Source organism: Pongo abelii, chromosome 8 (genome assembly GCF_028885655.2).
Source record: "Pongo abelii isolate AG06213 chromosome 8, NHGRI_mPonAbe1-v2.0_pri, whole genome shotgun sequence".
NCBI lineage: Eukaryota > Metazoa > Chordata > Mammalia > Primates > Hominidae > Pongo > Pongo abelii.
Genome location: NC_071993.2, coordinates 49,500,799 through 49,526,874, shown reverse-complemented (window position 1 = coordinate 49,526,874; position 26,076 = coordinate 49,500,799). Strand labels below are relative to the sequence as shown.

Below are 26,076 nucleotides of genomic sequence, written 5' to 3'. Positions count from 1 at the left end.
TTTTTTTTTCTTTAAACTTTTAAAATACAGACTGGGTCTATGTTCCCCAGGCTGGTCTTGAACTCCAGGGCTCAAGCAATCCACTGGCCTTGGCCTCCCAAGGATTACAGGTCTGAGCCACCACACTGAGCCAGAGAGACTCTCTTAATACAAAGATTGCATGAATGTATCTTCTTGCAGCTGGTTTAACAGTCCTTAAGTTCTGAAGCATTACTAGCCTTTGGTTTAATTTTCTTTTCTTTTCTTTTTTTTTTTTTTTTTTTGAGACAGAGTCTTGCTCTGTTGGCCAGGCTGGAGTGCAGTGGCAAAATCTTGGCTCACTGCAACCTCCATCTCCCGGGCTCAAGCAATTCTCCTGCCTCATCCTCCCGAGTAGCTGAGATTTCAGGCATGTGCCACCACGCCCGGCTAATTTTTGTATTTTTAGTAGAGACAGGGTTTCACCACGTTGGCCAGGATGATCTTGAACTCCTGACCTCAGGTAATCCGCCTGACTTGGCTTCCCAAAGTGCTAGGATTACAGGCGTGAGCCCTTTTGGTTTAATTTTCCTAATATTCGATTTAAATTGGCTACTTTAATTTTTCTCTCCAGAAACCTCTTTCTACAGCATGAGCTGTGATGCAGTCACTGTATGACTTTTTTTTTGAGACAGAGTTTTGCTCTTGTTACCCAGGCTGGAGGGCAATGGTGCAATCTCGGCTCACTGCAACCTCCTCCTCCTGGATTCAAGCGATTCTCCTGCCTCAGCCTCCAGAGTAGCTGGGACTACAGGCACGCGCCACCACGCCCGGCTAATTTTTTTTGTATTTTTAGTAGAGACAGGGTTTCGCCATGTTGCCCAGGCTGGTCTCAAACGCCTAACCTCAGGTGATCCACCCACCTCGGCCTCCCAAAGTTTTGGGATTACAGGCGTGAGCCACCGCGCCCGGCTGGCCACAACTTCTTAAGAATACCTACCTATCTGATTTTCACTCCTTTTCTATGATGCTGAATACCTATCTGATTTTTGCAGGAACTATTTTCTGTAATTTTGCCTCAAATTATGCAGTTTTCTCTTTGGACATTTTTACCTATTCTGACAGCTCCTACTTTACTCTTTCCATTCTCTTTCTTGGAACTAGCTTTTTTTTTTTTGACAAATTCCTTCCTTCATCACAATCATCCCACTCATCATCTGACACTATTTTGAGCACTCCTTTACTTTCTCTGGTGATTTAAAAAATAACGTTCAGCCAGGTGCGTGGCTCAATACAGTAATCCCAACACTCTGGGAGGCGTAGGTGGGCGGATGGCTTGAGTCCAGGAGTTCCCGACCAGCCTGGGCAACATAGCGAAACCTCGCCTCTACAAAAAATAAAAAATTTAGCCGAGAGTGGTGGTGCTACTCAGGAGGTTGAGGCAGGAGGATCGCTTGAGCCCAGGAGGTCGAGGCTGCAGTGAGCCGTGATTGTACCACTGCACTCCAGCCTGAATGACAGGGCGATACCCAGTCTGGAAATAATAATAGTAACAATGTTCAGCTTAATCTGTGATGAGTGCCTTGACATCATCTCTTCATGAAGAAGATCCACCAAAATAAAATGGTTACAATTATTAGCCCTACAAAGCATAAAAAAAAAAAGAAAGAAAATCTGTCCCTGGCTTAGCCATTAGCCACCAAATCTGTGTGTTCAGGTGCTCTGTGACTGAAAATCTTGCCCTCGACCTGGGTCTGAGTTACATTCTGAGGTTTGGGGGCTTCTCACACCACGGAATTATCACCTGAGCAACTTCAACCTGACAAATCCCTCCTAACGCCCCGCTCTGAGACGCCTTTAGGCGATCTCTGGAGTACTCAGTGTACTTTTTTTTTTTTTTCTTTGAGACGGAGTCTTGCTCTGTCGCTAGGCTGGAGTGCATGGCGCGATCTCGGCTCACGCAAGCTCCGCCTCCCGGGTTCAAGCGATTCCCCCGCCTCAGCCACCCGAGTGGCTGGGACTACAAGCGAGCGCCACCACGCCCAGCTAATTTTTTTGTATTTTAGTATGGGTTTCACCATGTTGGCCAGAATGGTCTTGATTTCCTGACCGCCTGATCCATCCGCCTGGCCTCCCAAAGTGGTGGGATTACAGGCGTGAGCCACCGCGCCCGGCCTTCAGTGTATTACTTTCCTTATTTTATTTTTTGAGACAGCGTCTCGCTCTGTCGCCCAGGCTGGACGCAATGGAGCAGTCACGGATCACTGCAGCCTCGACCTCCCGGGCTCAAGCGATTCTCCCGCCTAGCCTCCCTGGGGCCACAGGCTTGCGCCACCACGCCCTGCCATCGGTTCTCATTTCCTTTTCCCATCCTAGTCTTCAATCAGGCGTCCTTTCCGCGCACATTTCAGTGTTCTGTGGGGCTCACCAGTGTCCTTCCTCCAGGGCCTCAGGGGCAGTCAGAGGGATCTTTCCCGCCGCTCCACTCCCTCCTCCTCTTCCTCCCCCCATCCCCTCCCCACCCCTCCCTTCTCCTCTCCAGAAACATCCTCGCTTGTCCGCCTCCGCCGCCTCCCCGGCCAGCCGTGTCGGCTCTGCTCCGCGCCCGGCCGGCCAACCGGCTGCTCAGCTCTGGGCGCGTCACAATGCGCCGTCGCGGCCCCGCCCCCGGACGCCGGACGCAGGAGCTCCGCCCTGCCGCGGTCCTTGCGTCCTTCCGGCTCCGTCGTGGAAGCAGGACTGCGCCGCGTCTTCCTTAAGGTGGGGTTCGGGGGGCCACCTTATCGCTGTCACGCCGGCAGGTAGCAATGGGGTGGGGACGGGGGCTCCTTGGGCTTCTGTTTCCTGGTGTCCAGGGCAAAGGGCCGAGCCGGGGAGTAGGGCCTAGTCGGGGCCTGGCACGCCGGGAGCAGGAGGGCTTCCGGCAAAGCCGCGTGCGCTCGACGGGCAGGCGCTAAGGATTGGGGCCGGCAGCGCGCCTGACGCCGCCTCTCGTAGGCCCCGCCCCGTGCTCGCAGGCGGGGGTTTCCATGGTGATGGTCAACAAGCCTCAACTGCCTTTGCTACAACTGCCAAGTTCCCCGCGTCCCACCCTTCTCTAGGTGCTCCGAGGGACCACCGGGGTGCCTGATGTGAGAGCGGGAGTGTAGAGACTCGGAGGCTGAGGTGAGGGGCGGCCGAAGTCTCCGAGGTCGAAGGCCGCACACCCGGGACCTAGCGGGGACCGGGTCCCCCTGGGGGTGGGGACCGTGGGGCTGGGATTTGAGATTAAGGAGACCATCCGAAGTCCAGGGCCCCATACCCGGACTACCTGGGGATTGGGCCTATTGGGGTGGGGATCGTTGGGCTGGGGCTGGGATTTGGGATCAGGGAAGAGAGATTTGAGTTTAAGCGCCGCAAACCTGGGACCGAGCGAGGACTGCACATAATGAGGGGCCGTGGCGCTGAGATTTGGGTGACGGGATTCGAGGTCGAGGGGCCCGTACGTGGGACCGGCAAGAACTGGACCCACTGGGACCGGGAGACGCAGCGTCGGAGGTCGAGAGCCGCACGCCCGGACAGTGGTCCCACGCGGTGAGCACCGCGGGCTGAGATTTTGGAGTCAGGGAAACGCGGGGAAGGCACGGACGGCCGGGTGCGTTAGTCCGGCCTCCTGGCGGGGCGCTGGCGACTGGCGGAGGGCTCTGAAAGTGAGAACAGGCCTGGCGCAGTGGGAGGCCCAGCCGGGAGGATCTCTTGAGCCCAGGAGTTCCCGACAAGCCTGGGCAACATAGACTATCCCTACTGAAACGTAAAAAAAGAAAAATTAGCCACGTGTGGTGGCGCGCGCCTGTTGTCCCAGCTACTGGGGAGGCTGAGGCGGGAGGGTCGCTTGCTCTGAGGTAGAGGCTGCAGTGACAGTGATTGTGCCACTGCATGCCAGCCTGGGCGACGGAAGTGAGACCTTGTCTCAAAAGAAGTAATAATAATAGTAATAATACCTGAGTAAAATGAAAGCCGCGCGCTCACGTGGCTGCAGGCGCCTGAGAGTTGCACAAGACTTCCTTGTGGGGAGTTGGCTCCGCCCTCCTCCCACGCCCGGTTCCCGGAGCCTTAGCTCTCGACCCTGGGCCCTTTTTCTTCCTCGGCGGCGCCGCGTGTCCTCGGAGCGCGGTCCCTGTATTGGTCTCCTGCTCCTAGAGGTATCGTGTTTGTATTTGGGGTGAAAATCTGATTTGTGCGCGCTCTTTAGCTTAGTCGCCTTTTTTTTTCCCCCCTTTTGCTTGTTTGTATGAAGTATTTTCGTCGATTCCGCCCTGCTTGTAGGAAACTTGTGGACGGGGCCCGGCTCCTGCTGCGCCGGCTGCCCGGCTCCCCCAACCGCAGAGTCGTGGACCAGGGTATTAAGGAGCAGGGCACCCGACTCGCCCTCCCCGCCAGGCCGCCCCGGGCGCGGGAACCCTTCCCCCTAGGCGCCTGGGACCCCCGCTCGTCTCCGCGTGTGTCCCGGCGGAGGGTGGAAGGAGAGCCGAGCTCGGCCATTGCCCGCGGGCGGCCCGGGGACGAGCTAACGCGTCTCTTTAGTTCTCGAAACTGCTGGCGGGCGCTGGGGGCTCGGGCCGGCCATCTGCGTGGCGGGACACGCGGCGCGCGCTGGCGGCTGCGCGCGAAGGGCAACGGGCGGCGGCGGCGGCGGCGGCGGCTTCCCGGAACCGCGCGGGGCGGGCGCTGCGCCGGGGTCAGGGCCACAGCCTCAGGCGGCAGGGAGTTCTGAAAGCGTAGTCTTCAGTCGTTCCGTTCCAAAAGTCATCTTAATTCTTCCAAAAATATACACATATAATTCTTTCTACTTAGTTATATTTTTAAAAGTTAAATACGTGGTTGTCTCTGAATTCCTAGTAAGATGAAAATTTCTTGGGTTCTCCAGGTAGGTGAAAGATACCTTAAGTGCTATTCCTGCAAAGTGACTCGTTGCTCTTACAGAATTTATAAACTATAAAATAAGACATTACTACTTTAATGAATATTAAGAGACAGATTGCTTTATTCCTAAGCAAGAAGATCTTTTGCTTTGTAGGTATTACATTCCGGTGTGCATTCTGTACATTAGAGTCATTATCGGCCGGGCGAGGTGGCTCACGCCTGTAATCCCAGCATTTAGGGAGGCCAAGGTGTGGGAGGATCGCTTGGGCCCCAGAGACAGACCCCGTCTCTATAAAAAAATATATATATTATTTTTTGAGACGGGGTCTCACTTTGTTGCCCAGGCTGGAGTGCAGTGGTGTGATCTCGGCTTGCTGCCGAGATCCTTCTGTGCGCAAGGGATCCTCCCACCTCAGCCGCCGAGTATCTGGGACCACGGGCACTCTCCAGCATGCCCGGCAAATTTTTGTATTTTTTGTAGAGATGGGGTCTCCTTATGTTGCCCAGATTGATTTTCAAACTTTTGTGCTCAAGCGATTCTCACGCCTCTGCCTCCGAAAGCGCTGGGATTACAGGCGTAAGCCATCGTGCCCGGCCACTTTTTTGTAAACTGGCAAGTTTTCTGTTAAGGGTAGCGTTACAAAGCTTTATTCAGGTAAAAATTGGAATTTATTTAAAGGAAAAGACTGAGTAAATAGAAAGTTACTTCTCCCACGTGGCCAGAACTTTGGAAAGCCTGGAGGCAAATGAGAGCCCGGTGGGGGTAGATGCCTGCAGGGGCCGCAGAAATGTGACAGGCCCTTTCCGTGGAGGTGACTTCTCTAATTCCCTCTCCCCCACTGAGCTCTGGTTCTCTGCTCTTCGGGAGAACCACATTAGTTGACTCTTACTAGGTCGTAGAAGTTTTACTCCATTTTCTAATTACATGCTCAGTCCTACTCCAAAAGAGATTGCTATTAGCCCCATGTTTCAGATGAGAAAATGAGGTTGGGAGAAGTCATGTGTCCAGGGACACAACTGGGACTGGGTCCCAAGTTGGACCGGGACACCCCTCCCCTGCCAGGGCCCTTGCCCTGTCTTAGTTGCCCTGAGCCACGGTTCTTGTGGAGGGCAACAGGGTGGGCAGAGGGAGAACTGAGCTCAGCCAAGACCACCCTGGCTTATTTTACAGCAAATCCCAGACCAATAAGGTCTTTATTAATAAATAAATCCGCAGTATTTCTAAGAACTTTTAAATAAATCTAAGCATGATACTGCTCTCATACCTAAAAATACATTCCAAAATACCAAGTATCCAGGGTTTAAATGTTTCTGTATTAAATATTTTTTTTTTTCGAGACGGAGTCTTGCTCTGTCACCCAGGCTGGAGTGCAGTGGCACAATCTCAGCTCACTGCAAACTCCACCTCCCGGGTTCATGCCATTCTCCTGCCTCAGCCTCCCGAGTTGCTGGGACTACAGGCGCCCGCCACCATGCCCGGCTAATTTTTTGTATTTTTAGTAGAGGCGGGGTTTCACCATGTTAGCAAGGATGGTCTCGATTTCCTGACCTCGTGATCCGCCCTCCTCGGCCTCCCAAAATGCTGGGATTACAGGCGTGAGCCACCGCGCCGGCGTGTATTAAATATTTTAAACAGCTGGTTGGTTTGAGTCAGGATCCAAAGTCACACCTTATATTTTGTAGGTAACTTTTTTAAATTCAGAGCAGCACTGTCCAATAGAAATATAATGTATGCTATAAATATAATCTTATATTCTCTAGTGGTAAAAGGAAACATGATTCATTGTATTAACAATTTAACCTAATATATATCCACTACTATTTTGCATATAATTTTAAAACATTTTTTCATTTCTCCATGATCTTGACTAAAATAATTAAAAACAAAATCCTGTGAACTTGTCAAAATCCAGTGTGAGTTTTACACTTACACATTTCAAGTGTGGTGAATGGATGCTGTGTAAGTGATCATCTAGAGGTTCCCCTTTCTTAAAAGGCTCCATCCCCCGTTATATTTGTCGGGTTGTCTTGCAGCATTCCTTCCCCACACTTCGCATTTTTCTGATTGTTTTTCCGTGGTGGTCTTTGAGTGTCTGTTCTTTATATTTCCTGTAAAGTGATAGTTACCTCTAGAGGTAGTTTTGGTTTTGGTTTTATTTTTGTTTTTGAGACGGAGTTTTGGTTTTGTTGCCCAGGCTGGAGTGTAATGGTGTGATCTTGACTCACTGCCTCCGGGGTTCAAGCAGTTCTCTTGCCTCAGCTTCCTGAGTAACTGGGATTACAGGCGTATTTTTAGTAGAGACGGAGTATCAACTTGTTGGTCAGGCTGGTCTCAACCTCCTGACCTCAGGTGATCACCCGCTTCAGCCTCCCAAAGTGCTGGGATTACAGGTGTGAGCCACCGCACCCAGCCTGGAGGTAGTTTTGATTCAGATGAGAGTTTTTGGAAAGAAAACTTACTTGAGGGTGCTGTGCTCTAACCGGAGGCACATATTCGTTGGTATTTTCTCTTTTGTCATGTTACAGCAGCTATTAATGATCATTACGTAGATCCATTATTTTCTTAAATGGTTTCCAAATTAGTGATATTTTAATAATCGATTCCTTTTCATTTATTAGCAGGAATATTTTTATAAGAGGATAACTCTTTCAATAATCATGTGATCACTCTAAGATGTACTTTTGTTTTTGTTTTCCTTTTTTTTTTAGAGACAGATTCTCACTCTGTCTTCCAAGCTGGAGTGCAGTGGCAGGATCCAGGCTCACTGCAGCCTCCGCCTCCTGGATTCTCAGGCTTGTGAGCAGCTGGGATTACAGGCGTGCAGCACCACCACGCCCATCTAATAGTAGAGATAGTGGAGTGGCGGGGGTGGGGGGTTTCACCATGTTGGCCAGGCTGGTCTCAAACTCCTGACCTCAAGTGATCCGCCTGCCTTGGCCTCCCAAAGTGCTGGGATTACAGGCGTGAGTCACCCACCACGCCCAGCCCTCCACATTTTTTTTTTTTTTTTTCGAGAAAAGGTTTCACTTTGATGCCCACGCTGGAGTGCCGTCGTGCAGACAGAGCTCACTGCAGCCTCGACCTCCTGGGCTCAGGCAATCCTCCTACCTCAGCCCCCCAAGTAGCTGGGATTACAGGTGTGTGCCACATGCCCAGCTATTTTTTTTTGTATTTTTTGTAGAGAAGGGGTTTTGCCATTGTTGCCCAGGGTGGTCTCCTGAGCTCAAGTGATCTACCCACCTCGGCCTCCCAAAGTGCTGGGATTACAGGTGTGAGCCACTATATATGGCCTCAGTTCTTCCTTAACATAAATTCAGCTTAGCATTTCTCATAAAACATTAAAAAAGTACCTCTATATTTTGTGTCCATTGATACATCAGTATGAGAAATTGCAGTGATTGAGTTTGAAATGATCAACTACACTTGCATTCCTGAAATCCAACTTGGTCATAATATCGCTTTATATATTGCTGGATTAGGTTGACTGATACTTGGTTTGGACTTTTGCATCTGCGTTCTTGAGTGAAATTAGCCTGTGATACTTGATTAATTGTAAAACTCTTTTGGAAATGAAAAAATCAATTCCAAGTTCATTGTAGATGTAAGTGTAAAAATTTAGAGAAGAACATCAGCGCTTTGTAAATTCAGATAACCATATGGGCTGGGGTTAGGAAAAAGATCTCTTGAAAATGACACAGGCTGGGCGGGGTGGCTCACACCTTTAATCCCAGCAGGGCCAAGGCAGGCGGACTGCTTGAGGCCAGGAGTCCAAGACCAGCCTGGCCAATGTGGCGAAACCCCATCTCTACTAAAAATACAAAAATTTGCCAGGTGTGGTGGTATGCGTCTGTAATCCCAGGCTGAGGCAGGAGAATTGCTTGAACTCAGGAGGTGGAGGTTGCACTGAACCGAGAGTGGAACAATGGTTTGAGCTCAGGAGTTCAAGATCAGCCTGGGCAAGATGGCAAGACCCTGTCTTTTCAAAAACAGAATTTTTAATTAGCCAGGTGTGATAGCGAACACTTGTAATACCAGCTACTTGGCAGGCTAAGTGGGAAGGATCCCTTGAGCCCAGGAGATAGAGGATGCAGTGAGTTGTGATTGCACTACTGCATACCACCCTGAGCAAGAAAGCAAGACCCCGTTTAAAAAAAACAAAAAGCCATCATAATTAAGGAAAGGCATGACAGATTAAGACTCCTATTAGATTTATCCTAATGGTATGCCTCCTGTTAGACAAAGCACTTCACCTAATACAAATACAGATACTCTTACTTACTATGTTGTATCCCGATAAACCCATCATAAGTTATTTGATTAGAATAGTGCCATCTAATAGAATTATGATGTTTATGACAAATACATATCTTTGCTAATTTAAGTTGGTGTTAGATACCGTATACGACCCTCTTAAAGTACATAGAATTCAGAAGTTAGTTTTCTTGTGATGTTTTTGTCTGGTTTGGTAACACATTGTATTAGTATGCTAGGGCTGCCATGCAAAGTAATACAGACTAGTAACAAATTTTCTCACAGTTATGGAGGCTAGAAGTCTTAAGATAAGGGTGTTGATAGGGTTGGTTTCTTCTCAGGCAGGAGAAATAATGTGAATAGTAGGAATTCCAGAAGGAGAAAAAGACACAGATGGAGGCAGCAAGAGAAGCGATAAAGGATAGAAGTGAATTTTCCTGGCTTAAGATCCCTGTGGTTCCCATTAGGATATTTTGAAGACACAGCACAGGCGTGTGTTGGTAAAACTCCTAAATTTAAAGTATAGAGGAAACTGCTTTGGAAAAAGTATGTCCTCCAAATCTCTTATCTTCTCCCCCACTGTTTCTGTTTTGATGTTTATTCTACTTGGTTTTCCTTTCTTTGAATTCATTACTAACTTTTAAATTTAAAACTCAGTTTTAGTTCCAGAAAGTTTTTTTTTTAAAGTTTTGTAATGGAGTGGTATCTGAAGTTGCTCTTTTTTTTCCTGTTAAAATCATTATGGTTTTTGTGTAGCACTTCTTGTTCCCTGAAACCTGCCTAAGTCTGAGGTGTGGTGCGTTATTTCTGGGTGCCAGAGCCCCTCTTCTGTAAATTGTCATGTTCCTTTCCTTCTTCCATCTCTCTCTTCTCCACAGTTCCCCCAAGGCAGAATGCAGTAGTCCCATGGGCAGCACAGCTCAGGGCCTGCTGCTTGGAACCTGACTAAGGTGTCATGTTTCCATGGAGGCTTCAGGAAGAATTCCCATCCCAAGGAATGTACCTTCCTCAGGGGGCTGAGGATACCCCACAGGCCTCCTTTCTGTCCAGCTCCAGGGCTTGACTATGCGCCTACTTAGGAGCTGCTTGCTCAAGGGAGAGAGGTACAGGAGGTGGTCTGGGAAAAACAAAATTGATCTTCCTATCAATTGTATTTTTGTTTAGTGGAATCTATACACACCCATTTCTTTGGATATTATTTCCAGTTACTCCAGCTAATCCAAATAATGATATTTGCCCTCAGTTAAGAACAGATTTTATTTTTAGGAACAGAAGTCTAGTAACAGTTTTCCTTTATTAACGTTTTAAGGACCATTTACCTTAGATATCATGATTCTTGGGCATTTGCAAAATGCAGTCAATATCAAACAGCAATGGTTGCTTGTTTTATGATCGGTCAAAATTTGTCCCTTATATTAATTTCAGTACAAACAGTATAGGTAAAATTTATCTAACATTACATTATACTACTCTTGATGCTTTTTAGTAACACAGCTTTTGAGAAATGAGCGCTGAGGGAAGCAGTGTGTTATCCCCCCAGACTTAGCTACAGCAAGTAAGTGAAAGGACCTGATAGATGGTAATGGAAAACAGCTTTCCTGTTGCATGCAGATCAGGACAGATCCCCTTTGGTGGATATAAATGTAGTAATAATGGAGTAAACATTTAAAATGTTAATATATGCTCCATCTGCAAGCTTCTCAGTCTTTTTTTTTTTTTTGAGACGGAGTCTCACTCTGTCTCCCAGGCTGGAGTACAGTAGTGCGATTTGGGCTCCCTGCAAGCTCTGCCTCCCGGGTTCACGCCATTCTCCTGCCTCAGCCTCCTGAGTAGCTGGGACTACAGGCGCCCGCCACCATGCCTGGCTAATTTTTGTATTTTTAGTAGAGACGAGGTTTCACCGTATTAGGTAGGATGGTGTCGACCTCCTGACCTCGTGATCCGCCCGCTTTGGCCTCCCAAAGTGCTGGGATTACAGGCATGAGCCACTGTGCCCGGCCACTTCTCAGTCCTTAATAGCTTTTAGGATAGCTCTGTATTGAATTTGGCATGCTGTGTGAATTGGGTTAGAATTCTCACGCTTCAGATCCATGTGTCCCTGAAAAGTTAAGTACACATGTGTGCGTTGGTGCATTTTTTTTTTAATGGAATTAGTGTCTTGTATCATAATTCTTGAGTTCATGACAGCAGGAAGTACTTAAGAGTGACTGAATAGGAATTTTATAAAATTGCTGGGTTGGAAGATACTTTTGAGGCCATTAAATCCAATCTTCAATATTTCTAACAGAAAAGGAAAACATCCATAACAAATATGGTCTATGATCCGCTTACATACTATATACCATGATGGGGAATTTTTGCCCCCAAGACGCATCTTGTGCTTCTTGTGTGGTGAACAGACATGAGCAGCAGAAGCTGTATCCTAAAATTTCTTCAATCTAAAGGATTCACCATGAAATAAGAATATGAATACAAAGCATCCAGCACCAAAATGTATCCCAGTAAAGGGCTTTGGTAAAAAATATAAATAATTTCAACAAGTGTCCAGAGGGGAGATAATGTACAGAAGGAAAAAAGAATAATGGGCTTTTAACTTGTCTTTTTTTTTCCCCCTCAGTTTTTATCTTTTTCCTATATAGAGATGGGAGTCTCGCTATATTACGCAGGCTGGTCTCGAAGTCTCTTGGGCTCAAGTGATCCTCCCACCTCGGCCTCCCAAAGTGCTGGAGTTACAGGCTTGAGCCACTGCTCCTGGCCAGCTTCTACTTTAAACCTCAGCTATTTTATCAAGGAAAAAAGAATTTCCCTTCTTTCTACATGAAATTCATCACTCAGTGTTCCCACTCACCCATGCTCCTGTCTGTTTAAATGTCACTTCCTCAGAACCCCAATCTGAGCTAATCCCTATTTTCTGTTTTTCATTCATTCTAAAATTTGTCATCATATATTTGTACAATTGTTGATTTCCTACTCCACTGTTACTGGACCCACCAAGGCAGGAACTGTGTCTCTTTACCACTACAGTTCCTGTATCTTTTAGGTGCACAGTATTTCTTGGTGAGTCAATCTCCAGATTCAGTCATTTTTCGCTACATTACTCAAATCCTTTCACATTCTTCAGTTCCCACCAGTCTTCCTAGACTTGTTTCATTCCTTCCCATCTTGTCTCTATGTATCTCTTCCCACCATTCATTTTCCAGATAGCATCTAGACTGTTGTGTTAAAAAGCAAAACTCCTTTCACACCACATTCCATTAAATGCCTTCCCACTGGCCTTTGAACACCAAACCAGGCCTTTAAGGCTTTAAGGCTATGTCATCTCCTGCCATTGATCTCAGACCTAGCTGCAGTTGCACAATACAACCCCTGGCTCAAGTCTTCTGCACACGTTGTTTCCTCACAGGCAGGAACCCTATGGTGACTGATCAATAATTAAAACTTACCTTGGGCCAGGCACAGTGGCTCATACCTATAATCCTAGCACTTTGGGAGGCCAAGGTGGATCAGTTGAGCCCAGGAGTTACAGACCAGTCTGGGCATCATAGAGAGACCTTGTCTCTACTAAAAAATTAAAAAGAAAAAATTAGCCCAGCTTGGTGGCATGCACCTGTGGTCCCAGCTACGTTGGGGAGGCTAAAGGTGGGAGGATCATTTGAGCCCAGGAGGTTGAGGCTAATGTGCCTGTCACACAGATTCAACAGTTACTAATCATGGACAGTTATTCTCCATCTCCCCACCTAACTTTGGGACAACTTCAGACAAATCCAAGCCATCACAAATATTTCAAGATGGATTTCTAAAACTTAATTGCTTTATTTTATAACATAACCATAATTCTGTGGGTTCTTTTATCTGGCTGGAACTATCCTGAGGAACGACTGGCTCATTTGTCCTTGTAGTTTCCCACAGTCTACATCACTATATGTAGTATGTTACTGTTCCCTGTAATTCCTGTTATCTAGTAAGTGCATTCTAAAGACTTAATTTCTCTCAGTTTTACAAACAGTTGTATTAGCTGGGTGTGGTTGCATGCCAGTGGTCCCAGCTACTCAGGAGGCTGAGGTTGGAGACTTGCTTGAGCCTGGGAGGTTGAGGCTGCAGTGAGCCAAGATCGTGCCACTGCATTCCAGCCTGGGCAACTGAGCCAGACCCTGTCTCAAAATAATAATAATTCTGTTAAAAACGTAAAACAGGCCGGGCGCAGTGGCTCACGCCTGTAATCCCAGCACTTTGAGAGGCTGAGGTGGGTGGATTACAAGGTCAGGAGTTCGAGACCAGCCTGACCAACATGGTGAAACCCTGTCTCTACTAAAAATACAAAGATTAGCCAGGCGTGGTAGCGCACGCCTGTAATCCCAGCTACTCAGGAGGTTGAGGCCAGGAGAATCGCTTGAACCTGGGAGGGGAGGTTGCAGTGAGCTGAGATCGTGCCATTGCACTCCAGCCCGGACAACGGAGCAAGACTCTGTCTCAAAAAAAAAAAAAACAACAACAACAAACTCCAAACAGGCCGGGCATGGGGCTCGCGCCTGGAATCCCAGCACTTTGGGAGGCCGAGGCAGGGGGATGACGAGGTCAAGAGATCGAGACCAGCCTAGCCAACACGGTGAAACCACATCTCTATTAAAAACACAAAAATTAGCTGGGTATAGTGGCATGGGCCTATAGTCCCAGCTACTCGGGAGGCTGAGGCAGGAGAATCGCCTTAACCCAGGAGGCAGAGGTTGCAGTGAGCCGAGATCATGCCACTGCACTCCAGCCTGGGCGACAGTGAAAACTCTGTCTCAAAAAAAAACCAAAAAAAAAAAAAAAAAGTCAAACATACACAAAAATAGAAACAAGTGTAATGAAACTATGTATACATCAGGAGCTTTAATAAAAATTACTAGCTCATAGCACATCTTGTTTCATGTATATTTCCACTTTCCAAGTAATCTGAAACATTCAAGAAATCAGGTATCATCTGCAAATATTTGTGGCTCTAAAAAGGGTCTTTTAAAGAAATAAAATTACAGTAAAATTACAGCAAAATTTACAATTCTGTAATATAAAATGTCACTGATCATATTATCGAAATTGCTTTATAATTGTTCTCCAGTTCATTTGAATTAAGATTCAGAGGTCCACAAAATTGCGTGTTAGTTAAAAGTTTTAGGAATTGCGTTAAAAAAATTTTTTTTCAAAGATTTTTTTTCAGAATCTTTAAATGTGTCCATGGTTAAATGTACAAACCAAGGTACGTCCGCTAGTTCCATTTTAGAGGCGGCCTTCCGGAGAGAGGCTGTGTCCAACTTGCTGGCTTCTCTTCCACTCTGCAGTGCCCGCCCTTCCCCCTGGCTGGCACTCTGGACTTTCCCCAGGTCGCGCTCGCGCCTGGCTCCCTTCGGGAGAACTCGGAGAAATGTCTTCCCGCAGCCCTGACTCTCTCCTTCCCCCACTTCCTGCCTGGGCCCAGCGCGCGGGCCACGGGGCCGCACCTGCAGGCACGCGTTTCCCATTGGTGACATCTTGGCGGGCCCGGCAGTGGCACTTCCTCCTCTGCACCCCGTGACCCACGTCCGGCTGCCGGTCTTGGATCACGAGGCCTCCGCTTCCCGGACTCCGGACCCCGCGCCTCCTCCGGGCCGGCGGCCCGTCCCTGGCGTGGTGAGCTGCCGCGCGGGCGTCCCGGCCCCGCCACTCCAGCCCCGGCCGCCCCCCCAGGTCCCTTTCCGCCGCCCCGGTCGCTCGCAGACCGACCCAGACCTAAGAGCGCCTCTTCCCTTCCCTCCCTTCAGCCGCGCTCGGCCCGCGGGTCCCGGAGCTCCCGCCCAGGCAGCGCTAGCCTGGCGGGCCGTGGAAGCAGCCCCCACCCCACCTTGCCGTCGCCCTGGCTCTCGCCCTCGCCCTCGCCCTCAGGGCACCGGAAGCCCGCCAGGCGCCCCCTCCCCTCCCCCCCCCCGCCCTCCCGCGAGGCGCCCTTCCCTCCGGGAACCCTCCCGTCCCTGCCCCCCCTCCCCCCGCTGCGCCGCTCGCTCCGCCCCCCGCCCGGAAGCTCCCGCCCGAGCCCGCGCAGGCCCTGGGGCCGGCCTTCCTGCCGGGCCGGGCGGTCCGAGGCTGCTGGAGCGCGGTGAGGAGGCCGCGGGAACGTCGCCGTCACCTTGTCTCGGGGCCTCGGCGCTGCTTCCCGCCAAAACACGTTTACCTCGCGCCCGGGCCTCCCACCTTGCGGAAGGGCCCCCCACCACCACTTGGATTTCTGTTGCAGGTTGAGAACAAAAAAATGCACCTGGACTTTCCCCGGAGCCCTCTGCGTGGTTGAGCTTCGGTGGAATTTCGGGGCTCTTGGCTGCCAGCCGCGCTTGCCTGGTAGCAACAGAAACCAGTCCCGCTCGCCTCCGTGGTAAGTCTAGAGCATGAAAGTCCGTGGGCCCGGCCAGGTGGACTTTGGTTTGAGAGTGGAACTAAGTGAGTAATGGGGGCGGCGCGGCCGGACGCGCTCCCAGCCGCCTGGCGAGAGTGCTGCCCGCTTTCCCGGGGGCACGGGAGTGTGTCTAGGAGGGGAGGCCAGGATCCCTCCTCGAGTCCTGTCCTGAACAAAAGAAAACGAGGTGGGTGGTGCTTGAACGGCAGTGTTTACTCTGCAGATAGCCGAAAGAGTAAGACTCCGGCGCGCCCTATTTATCTTGATTGGCTCTGCCTGAAGGCAAGCGTTAATCCGGTCCAACCTGTATCACAGCGAAGAGCTCGTTCGAGAGCGCTTTTTGGAAATGCAGATTCTTAGCTCCCACCCAGATCTGTTTTAGAGTTGGTGTTTTAATTATCTAGGTGGCCCGCGTGCAAGCTCGATCTAAAAACCTCCGGGTCCAGTCACCTGGGGGAGCTGAGCAGCCCTCCCCGCCTCCAGCGGTTTCCTGGTGCTGCGGGCGGGGAGACCAGACTCTTCCTCTGCGTGCGTTGGCGGTGCGCAGTGGCCGTGGTCTACAGGCTCACAGCGGCTGGTCCATTGGGGTAAATGGGTGTACGTGGGTCTGGCTGCCAGCTTGTGCATGTCCCCAGAGAGGCCTCAGGGTGTTGGTCTGTGGATCACGCAGGGATAAACCAGGGCATAAGTGGATCAGATCATTAAGATGACTGGGTTCCACCCTTTAGATCCTTGAACAAGTCGGATTGTTGAAGCCTTTTGAAAACCTGATTCCAGAGTACTTGAAACTGTTTCACCCCGAATAGGTTTCCTAATACATGTAATGCTTTCCATTTGTACACCCCCCCAAGAGTGTCTTAAGTAATAATCACTGGAAGTTTGCAAGACAAGGCAGATTTGATTATCTTCATTTTAAGACGACAGATTCAGCAAAATTAGCTGGTTTTACTAATTCCACATTTCCAAAACTTAAGCAGCTTAGTTCTCAGAATTCCGTAGCCCTCAGCCCGTGTCCTAGTCCTTTGGGGCAGCGTTATTACTGGGATGTTGGTGATCTAGTGATTATGATGTATTTTCTAGTGAAGCATATTTCAAAGAAGTTACCCAATAAAACTGGAAGTGTCTTTTGGATGTGTCTCCACACTGCTTACAGAGGGGTTCCTATAAATCAGATTGAACAATTTCTAGCAAGCACCCTTGCCCCATGCCCATGCTATCCCAGTGAAAGAGGGGTCTTAAGGTCAAGTCCCCTGTGGTTGTCACTTCTCCCCCACCCATCTCCCTCCCAAGTGCCCTGCCCCCGATATTTAAATTTCCTCCCAGCACTTAGGGTCCTCAGTGTACAAACTTAGAATTGGGCAGAGGCGGGCGGATCGCCTGAGGTCAGGAGTTTGAGACCAGCCTGGCCAACATAGTGAAATCCCATTTCTACTAAAAATACAAAAATTCGCTGGGTGTGGTGGTGCAGGCCTGTAATACCAGGTACTGAGGCAGGAGAATCTCATCAAGAGTAAATCTCATCAAGATCAATAAGGCGTTTCCCTTTTGTTGTACTCTGTATTGCCCTGTGAAAAGATAATACTTCCAAAATGCTGTTAGGCGGATGGGGTGTGAGATTTAATTTAAACCCAGGGGCTATATAAAGGGCTTCCCAGCTGTCTCTGTCCTTACCTGGAGTTCTGATCCCAGAGCCAGTGCCTAGGATCTGAGACCACACAGCCAATATCGCTCTGTTTTTTTTAGGACATTTCATTACCATCCAGAAGTGTCTCCCACTGAAGGCATCCGCGGTTGTTTTTAAGGTAAGCTATTTTAAGAAGAGCCCTTTTTCAGCTGCAGTATTTATATTTGTTATACTCAAATTTGCTTAGCAGCCTGGAGTGAAAAAAGTTTTGTCCCTAACTTTAACCTTGAGCAGGACACCACAGGGCTCTTTTCAGCTTGAGTTTTAGTTAATGAAAAGCCTTAGGACTTCTGAGAAATGGAACAGAAAACCAATTCTGGAGTAAAAATAAGCAGTAAGTGTTTTAAGTGTACACATGTGTTTTGGAAAGGAATGGTCTCTTCACCTTGCCTTCAGAGAGGAAGTAGTTTTGCTTCTGAAACATTTCCTGATGCGAAACACTTATGACATGTAAGAGATTAGGCATTTTTAAGTAATTCTTCTATGAAATGTTTTTATTTTTTATGCTTCTTGTATGTCTTTTTCAGCCTAGCCAGGCCACTGCCTTCTTGAGGAAGGTGTTGACCCCCCTACACATGGGCAACAGTTAATCCTGGCTAATCTTGGACCAGCTGGGTCAAGCCTGTGCTGAGGATGGGGTCATGGTGGCCAACAAAACAAGCACAAGTTTCTCCCCAGTGGGCTCCTATTGTGGGTTTAAGACCCCTTTAACAACACAAGAGTTCTGTGGTTAGTGTAGAGCATGAGACTTAATTTGGATAATGAGAAGACCTTTGAGAAAGGTGGTGTATTTCAGCTTAGACCTTAAGGATTAGTGGGATTAAGGTAGACAGAAGGTTGAACAGAGTATATTTGGGGAGAGAATTAACCATGAGTGTCAACTATGTGCGTCACATCCCTGAAGGGGCAGAGAGCTTGGCACATTCCAGGAGAAAAAAGGAAGTGATGTGAGCTTAGGTAGAAGAGAGTTACAAGGCCTGAGGGACCCCATTGGGCCTGTGGTCCTTGTTCTGAGGTTGGTGGGAAACCACTGAGGACTTGGAAGCACGACGGTAATGAGTTTTAAAAGTACACATGAGCCATAGATGGGATTGCAGTAAGGCCTAGCCACTATGCTTGGAATTTTTTTTTTTTTTTGAGATGGAGTTTTGCTCCTGTTGCCCAGGCTGGAGTGCAGTGACGTGATATTGGCTCACCGCAACCTCTGCCTCCTGGGTTCAAGCGATTCTCCTGCCTCAGCCTTCCTGAGTAGCTGGGATTACAGGCATGTGCCACCACGCCTGGCTAATTTTGTATTTTTAATAGAAACGGAGTTTGTCCATGTTGGTCAGGCTGGTCTTGAACTCCTGACTTCAGGTGACCTGCCCGCCTCAGGCTCCCAAAGTGCTAGGATTACAGGCATGAGCCACCGCGCCCGGCCTATGCTTGGAATTATTTAAAAGATGTATCGGTAATCTGGAATTGGCTGTTTGTACATACAGAAATTAGAATAGGAGAAATAACTATGAGATACAGAAAGAAAATGACAATTTGATAATTCACATTACAAAGAAAAGAATTACTGAGTTCATAGGCTGCCATTCAATGTGTTAGGAACAGGGTACAGCTGTGAGGCACCTTTATTGCTGAGGAAATGGAAGAGTTGAATAGGATTTAGGGATGAGGATACTGTGGAGAATGGGATCGCCCAAGGGAGTTGAGTTGATTGGATTTGAGGGCTTGGGAGAAGGTCAAGGATTACTCCAGTTTCCTTCTAGAGCCTCTGGGTGCAGGTAGGGGCAGTCATGTTGCTATTGGAGTGTGACAGAAGAGAGAATGTGAGGTTTAGTTGTGGCACAGAGGAGAACCTGTGGAGTGGAGTTGTATCTACCCGTCTGGGCTTCAGGGAGCCAAAGACTGGGGGTTTGTGTATCTCCTGACCCTGGAGATGATTATGGAGACCCTGGGAGCAGGTGAGTCCACTGAGAAGAGGACTGGGCCCAAGCCCGATTCCCTACAGTTAATGGTTAAGGAAGGACTCAGAGACTGTCTAAGGAATTAACTGGAAAACCAAGAGTAATTGCCAACAGGAGTGAAAGGGAGAGGATTTCCAGGAAAGAATGGTTAAGTAAGATGAAGATGAAAACATTTGCTCTTTTTCTTGCCATGGAGATCTGTATAGTAGGATCATGCAGGGTTTTTTTTGTTTGTTTTTGTTTTTGAGATGAGTCTCACTCTGTCGCCTAGGCTGGAGTGCAGTGGCACGATCTCAGCTCACTGCAACCTCTGCCTTCCAGGTCCAAGCGATTCTCCTGCCCCCGTGTCCGGAGTAGCTAGGATTACAGGTGCCTGTCATACCATGCCTGGCCTTTTTTTTTTTTTTTTTTTTTTTTTAAGATGGAGTCTTGCTTTTTCGCCTAGTGGTGCGATCTGGGCTCACTGCAAGCTCTGCCTCCCGGGTTCACGCCATTCTCCTGCCTCAGCCTCTTGAGTAGCTGGGACTACAGGCGCCCGCCACCATGCCCGGCTAATTTTTGTATTTTTAGTAGAGACGGGGATTCACCATGTTAGCCAGGATGGTCTCGATCTCCTGACCTCATGATCCACCTGCCTCAGCCTCCCAAAGTGCTGGGATTACAGGCATGAGCCACCGTGCCCGGCCAATTTTTCTGTATTTTTAGTAGAGATGGGGTTTCACTGTGTTGGCTAGGCTGGTCTGGAACTCCTGACCTCAATGATCTGCCTGCCTTGGCCACCCAAAGTGCTGAGATTACAGGCATGAGCCACTGCGCTCAGCCTAGGTGTCCACCACTATGCTTGGCTAATTTTTGTATTTTTGGTAGAGGCGGGATTTCACCATGTTGGTCAGGCTGGTCTTGAACTCCTGACTCCCGGTGATCCACCCTCCTTGACCTCCTAAAGTGCTGGGATTACAGGCGGTGAGCCACCACACGTGGCCTTGATCATGCAGTTTTAATGGAGGGGAGTGGAAGTGACAGTAGAGGCCTTTTGACAAGATTTTGCTGAACAAATCAACAAGTAGCTAGAGGCAAAGTTGGCACAGGGGAGGTATGACATGATTGGGTAGAACTGAGCATGTTTAATTACCAAGTAGAGAGGGCTCAGTGGAGAAAGGGGAAAAAAAAGAATAAAGCATGGCCCCAGGGTACGTGAGGTTTGACCCAGAGCAGAGCTGTTGTTCACGATGTCCGCTGTAAGGGGCCCACTACGTGCTTACAAACTCCTAGACTCTGACTTGACTTCACAAAGTCCACTTCCAAGAGTAATGTCGACCAGCTGGAGAGGAGGTGAGAATCTGTAAGGCTGCCCCAGACATCTGAAGGGCTTTGGACAACCAGGGTGCTGGGGTAGGACAGTGGGCGATATTGAGGGCCCGCGTACTCTATGGCTGTTCGCTCTGATTTTCTTTTTTTTTTCTTCTTGTGTGGTGGTTTTTTTTTTTTGGAGTTAGTCTCGCTCTGTCACCCGGGCTGGAGTACAATGGTGCGATCTCCACTTACTGAAAACTCTGCTTCCTGGGTTCAGGTGATTCTCTTGCCTCAGCCTCCCTAGTGGCTGGGACTACAGGCGCCCGCCACCACGTCCAGGTAATTTTTTTTTTTTGAGACAGAGTCTCACACTGTCGCCCAGGCTGGAGTGCAGTGGTGCGATCTTGGCTCACTGCAACCTCTGCCTCCCAGGTTCAAGCGATGCTCCTGCCTCAGCCTCCCAAGTAGCTGGGACTACAGGCGCCCACCATCACGCCCGGCTAATTTTTTGTATTTTTAGTCGAGACAGAGGTTTTGTCTATTGGAACTCATGACCTCAAGTGGTCCCACCCACCTTGGCCTCCCAAAGTGCTAGGATTATAGGTGGGAACCACTGTGCCTGGCCTCACCCTGATTTCTACAGTATTTCACAACTTGGGGGCAGCATTAGCCACCAGAGAACATTTGGGAATGTCTGGAGACATTTGATTGTCAGAACTGGAGGTGGAGGGTGCTACTGGCATCTAGTGGGCAGAGACCAGGGATGCAGCTAAACATCCTACAGTGCCTGGGCCTGCCTCCACAACACAAAGAACTGTCTGGTCCAAAATGTCCTGAGGCTGAGAAATTGTAGCTTAGAGGCACCGTTTCACCTGGCTGTGTGCAGCTGAGCCACTCAGTACATCCATGGAGTAGTCAGATATTTGTTTGGAATCTTCCAGAGCTCTGGTTTTACTGGGCGCGTACAGTTAAGAAGTTCATTGAATGAATTCCATGTATAGTGAGGAAGGAATGTAAAATGATACTTGCTCTAAGCTGGATTATGAAGAATGAGGAGAGAAAGAGGCTGTGTGGATAAGGAAGCCAAGGTCTCTACAAAGGAGAGGGATAGCAGTTGTGGTGGAGGGAGTAGGATGTGATTAGGGTGGGGTTTCCTTCAGGGAATGGTGAAATCACTGGAGGGTAGGAGTCCAGGAGAGAATGTTTAGTGGATTATGGCTTCATCTCCTCCACCTGGAACGATGGCTGGACCTAAGGCTAGGAACAGAACTCGAGGGAGGCCTTCAGATACTTTTCATGTGTGAGGAGCAAGACCAGGGTATGGTCAAAGACAAAAGGACAGGCGGTGCCTAGGCTGATCCGGTGTTGGGAATGGAATTGCATAAGAAGCCACCACCTGTAATTGAGCTGTCCCAGACCCATTATCCCAAGAGACGCAATACAAACTTGCCCTGACTCTGCAAGGAGGAGCTTCTGAACTGTTAGCACAGAATTTCCTCCGTGGGCAGGAGAGGAAGAATCTGCTGTGACCTTGCTCTGCCAGATCAGCATGTTGCAGTGGCCATATGCTGCTGCAGGGGATTTAGATAAGGCCCTGGGGAGGCGGGGACCATTACTTTCTAAGGTGGAGGCTAAACCCCAGGGTTTGTTGCAGACCCAAAGCACAGTTTGAGAATTGGGGATAGGATTATTTATGCCCAATCCTTTGCCCTTCAGGATTATTTTATAAAAGTTGATTGAGTTTATGTACATAGTCAGTACATTTGAGGTGGGCAATGAGCAATCCAGGTTAGGCTCCCCTTGACTCTCTTCCCAGAGGCTTCCATGTTCCACTCTCATTAGCAAGGGTGACATCTTTTAGTTAGGCTGTATACTTTCAAAGCCCTTGCATTCCAAATCACAGTTCATGAGTAAATGCCGTGTTTGGTCTTGGTGATGTGTTCAGGATATCACATACTGTTCTGTTTCATTTGTGCCATTATGCTTGTTATTGGGAGAGGAGACATGTCTTGTTATCTTTATAATCTGGTGTAGACACAGGTAAATTTGAAAGATTTACACAATTATCCTTTTAGACATTGTCAATTTGAAATGATGAAGCACTGTATGATAATATGTCATCTGCAATGGCTACATCAAACTTTAAAATTACTAATTTTCCCTGAAACTAGCGCAGTTGAGCGTTTATTTATTATGAATTTGCTTTTCCTTTTCTTAAATTACACTTACCTATACTTTTTGTCTGTTTTTTAAATTGTGCGGTTTTTTTATGGAGCTTTTTTCCCCACATGATGAGCCCATATTTCTTGAAAAGGCCACCAGCTATATCTGTTATGCTTGGTGTAAAATGACACTTTGAAACATTAGATTTCCAGCTGTGCCTGGTGGCTCACGCCAGTAATCCCAGCACTTTCGGCAGCTGAGGTGGGCGGATCACCTGAGGTCAGGAGTTCAAGACCAGCCTGGCCAACATGGTGAAATCCCATATCTTCTAAAAGTATAAAAAATTAGCCATGCGTGGTGGCTGGTGCCTGTAATCCCAGCTACTCAGGAGGCTGAGACAGGAGAATTTCGTGAACCCAGGAGGCGGAGGTTGCAGTGAGCCGAGACACCACCACTGCACTCCAGCCTGGGCGACAGCGAGACTCTGTCTCAAAAAAAAAAAAAAATCCATATACTCCTATGCTCATTTTAAGCGTCACCTTTGACAGTGTTCATATAAAAATAACGTCTTTGGCCCCATGATACTGCAGTATTTTTCTTGCTTGTAGCTATGTTATATACCCTGCTGTCTAGGTCAGCTGCTCCTCTTTCTCAGAAGACTGCTTTCCAGTGTGTGGTTGGCCTTACTCTTTGAGTTTGGACTTCAGGTGCCATGTACCACCCTGGTGGGAAGGGCATTTCTCAGCCCTCTTGTGATTGCCCTTTCTTCCCGATGCCCTCTTCCAGATCTTCAGCACAAGGCAGCAATTCTGCTATATTTTATGTGAACCTGTGAATCATCTGCTCTGGTTTCTCCATTTATTTGCAGTGTACATAACTAAGTGTGCTGGTGAATTTGTCTGCTTGTCTGTATATGTCATCAGTTTGGCCTCATACTTTACTGGTATTTAGTTTGAAATGACAATTTAGGAGCAAAATCATACCTCCATAGACACTGGAAGCCATTGCTGTCTTGTATCCTGGCAACATTACTGCTGATGAGAACACTAGAAAATCTTACCCTATGTTGTGGTTTAAAAACAGCCTGCTATGTTCCCATCCCTTATTCACTCATGAAAGTAAAAGTATCCTACCATAGACAAGCAGATTTACTAAATTTACTATTTAACCAAATGTAAGGCCTATAGTTTAGGAAGAACTCAGGAGCTCTTATAAGTGAACTGCCACATATTATCATGACAAATATGTGGAATAAATATAACAAGGAAATGTGCTTGCTCTAACCTGACTGAAACTTACATTTCTCTGTGTTCAAGGCACCACATTCACATGCATCGTCCTGTCTTGTAAACTCCTGATTTGTTTTTCAAACTGCCTGTGACTGATCATGTAATTTTTTGAGAGACCTGGAGTTAAATCTTAGCTCTCAGTTGTATTTGGTATATTTCTTAATGTCTTGCTACCTCTCTCATCTGTAAAATGGGGAAAATTTCTGTTGCATACTTTAGTTGTGCATATTAAATAAATTTTTCTTTTTTTTTTCCAGCTACAAAAAAGCCACACCCAAGACCACCTGACACCCACCCTGTCAAGTGTCCATGATGCTGGGCCCTGAGGGAGGTGAAGGCTTTGTGGTCAAGCTCCGTGGCCTGCCCTGGTCCTGCTCTGTTGAGGACGTGCAGAACTTCCTTTCTGACTGCACGATTCATGATGGGGCCGCAGGTGTCCATTTCATCTACACTAGAGAGGGCAGGCAGAGTGGTGAGGCTTTTGTTGAACTTGGATCAGAAGATGATGTAAAAATGGCCCTGAAAAAAGACAGGGAAAGCATGGGACACCGGTACATTGAGGTGTTCAAGTCCCACAGAACCGAGATGGATTGGGTGTTGAAGCACAGTGGTCCCAACAGTGCCGACAGCGCCAATGATGGCTTCGTGCGGCTTCGAGGACTCCCATTTGGATGCACAAAGGAAGAAATTGTTCAGTTCTTCTCAGGGTTGGAGATCGTGCCAAACGGGATCACATTGCCTGTGGACCCCGAAGGCAAGATTACAGGGGAAGCGTTCGTGCAGTTTGCCTCGCAGGAGTTAGCTGAGAAGGCTCTAGGGAAACACAAGGAGAGGATAGGGCACAGGTACATTGAGGTGTTTAAGAGCAGCCAGGAGGAAGTTAGATCATACTCAGATCCCCCTCTGAAGTTCATGTCCGTGCAGCGGCCAGGGCCCTATGACCGGCCCGGGACTGCCAGAAGGTACATTGGCATCGTGAAGCAGGCAGGCCTGGAAAGGATGAGGCCTGGTGCCTACAGCACAGGCTACGGGGGCTATGAGGAGTACAGTGGCCTCAGTGATGGCTACGGCTTCACCACTGACCTGTTCGGGAGAGACCTCAGCTACTGTCTCTCCGGAATGTATGACCACAGATACGGCGACAGTGAGTTCACAGTGCAGAGCACCACAGGCCACTGTGTCCATATGAGGGGCCTGCCGTACAAAGCGACCGAGAACGACATTTACAACTTCTTCTCTCCTCTCAACCCTGTGAGAGTCCATATTGAGATCGGCCCAGATGGAAGAGTGACGGGCGAAGCAGATGTTGAGTTTGCTACTCATGAAGAAGCTGTGGCAGCTATGTCCAAAGACAGGGCCAATATGCAGCACAGATACATAGAACTCTTCTTGAATTCAACAACAGGGGCCAGCAATGGGGCGTATAGCAGCCAGGTGATGCAAGGCATGGGGGTGTCTGCCGCTCAGGCCACTTACAGTGGCCTGGAGAGCCAGTCAGTGAGTGGCTGTTATGGGGCCGGCTACAGTGGGCAGAACAGCATGGGTGGCTATGACTAGTTTTGTTAGGAACATTTGAGTTATTTCAATCAAATTTTCACAGGCAGCCAACAAGCAATTAAGAGCAGTTATAATAGAGGAAGCTGGGGGACCCATTTTGCACCATGAGTTTGTGAAAAATCTGGATTAAAAAATTACCTCTTCAGTGTTTTCTCATGCAAAATTTTCTTCTAGCATGTGATAATGAGTAAACTAAAACTATTTTCAGCTTTTCTCAATTAACATTTTGGTAGTATACTTCAGAGTGATGTTATCTGAGTTTAAGTAGTTTAAGTATGTTAAATGTGGATCTTTTACACCACATCACAGTGAACACACTGGGGAGACGTGCTTTTTTGGAAAACTCAAAGGTGCTAGCTCCCTGATTCAAAGAAATATTTCTCATGTTTGTTCATTCTAGTTTATATTTTCATTTAAAATCCTTTAGGTTAAGTTTAAGCTTTTTAAAAGTTAGTTTTGAGAATTGAGACACAATACTAATACTGTAGGAATTGGTGAGGCCTTGACTTAAAACTTTCTTTGTACTGTGATTTCCTTTTGGGTGTATTTTGCTAAGTGAAACTTGTTAAATTTTTTGTTAACTAAATTTTTTTCTTAAAATAAAGACTTTTTCACAATGA

General features: G+C 48.0%; 1 protein-coding gene across 6 annotated transcripts; it reads left to right on the top strand.

Moving 5' to 3' along the window:
- Positions 1-269: 269 nt before the first annotated feature.
- Positions 270-26,076, top strand: HNRNPF (heterogeneous nuclear ribonucleoprotein F). Of its 6 annotated transcripts, none has more exons than XM_002820663.5 (4): positions 270-2,718; positions 15,360-15,494; positions 17,259-17,317; positions 24,157-26,076. In XM_002820663.5, exon 4 carries the CDS (start codon positions 24,209-24,211, stop codon positions 25,454-25,456), a length of 1,248 nt encoding a protein of 415 aa, XP_002820709.1. In that variant the 5' UTR covers positions 270-2,718; positions 15,360-15,494; positions 17,259-17,317; positions 24,157-24,208; the 3' UTR covers positions 25,457-26,076. The 6 variants fall into 6 exon arrangements, with proteins under 6 accessions (XP_002820709.1, XP_002820708.1, XP_002820707.1 ...); XM_002820662.6 differs by having other exon boundaries at positions 2,646-2,759; XM_002820661.5 differs by having other exon boundaries at positions 2,695-3,123.

What these genes read in the sequence shown, in the direction of transcription:
- HNRNPF (XM_002820663.5), top strand. Translation starts at nt 24,209, where the DNA reads ATGATGCTGGGCCCTGAGGGAGGTGAAGGCTTTGTGGTCAAGCTCCGT.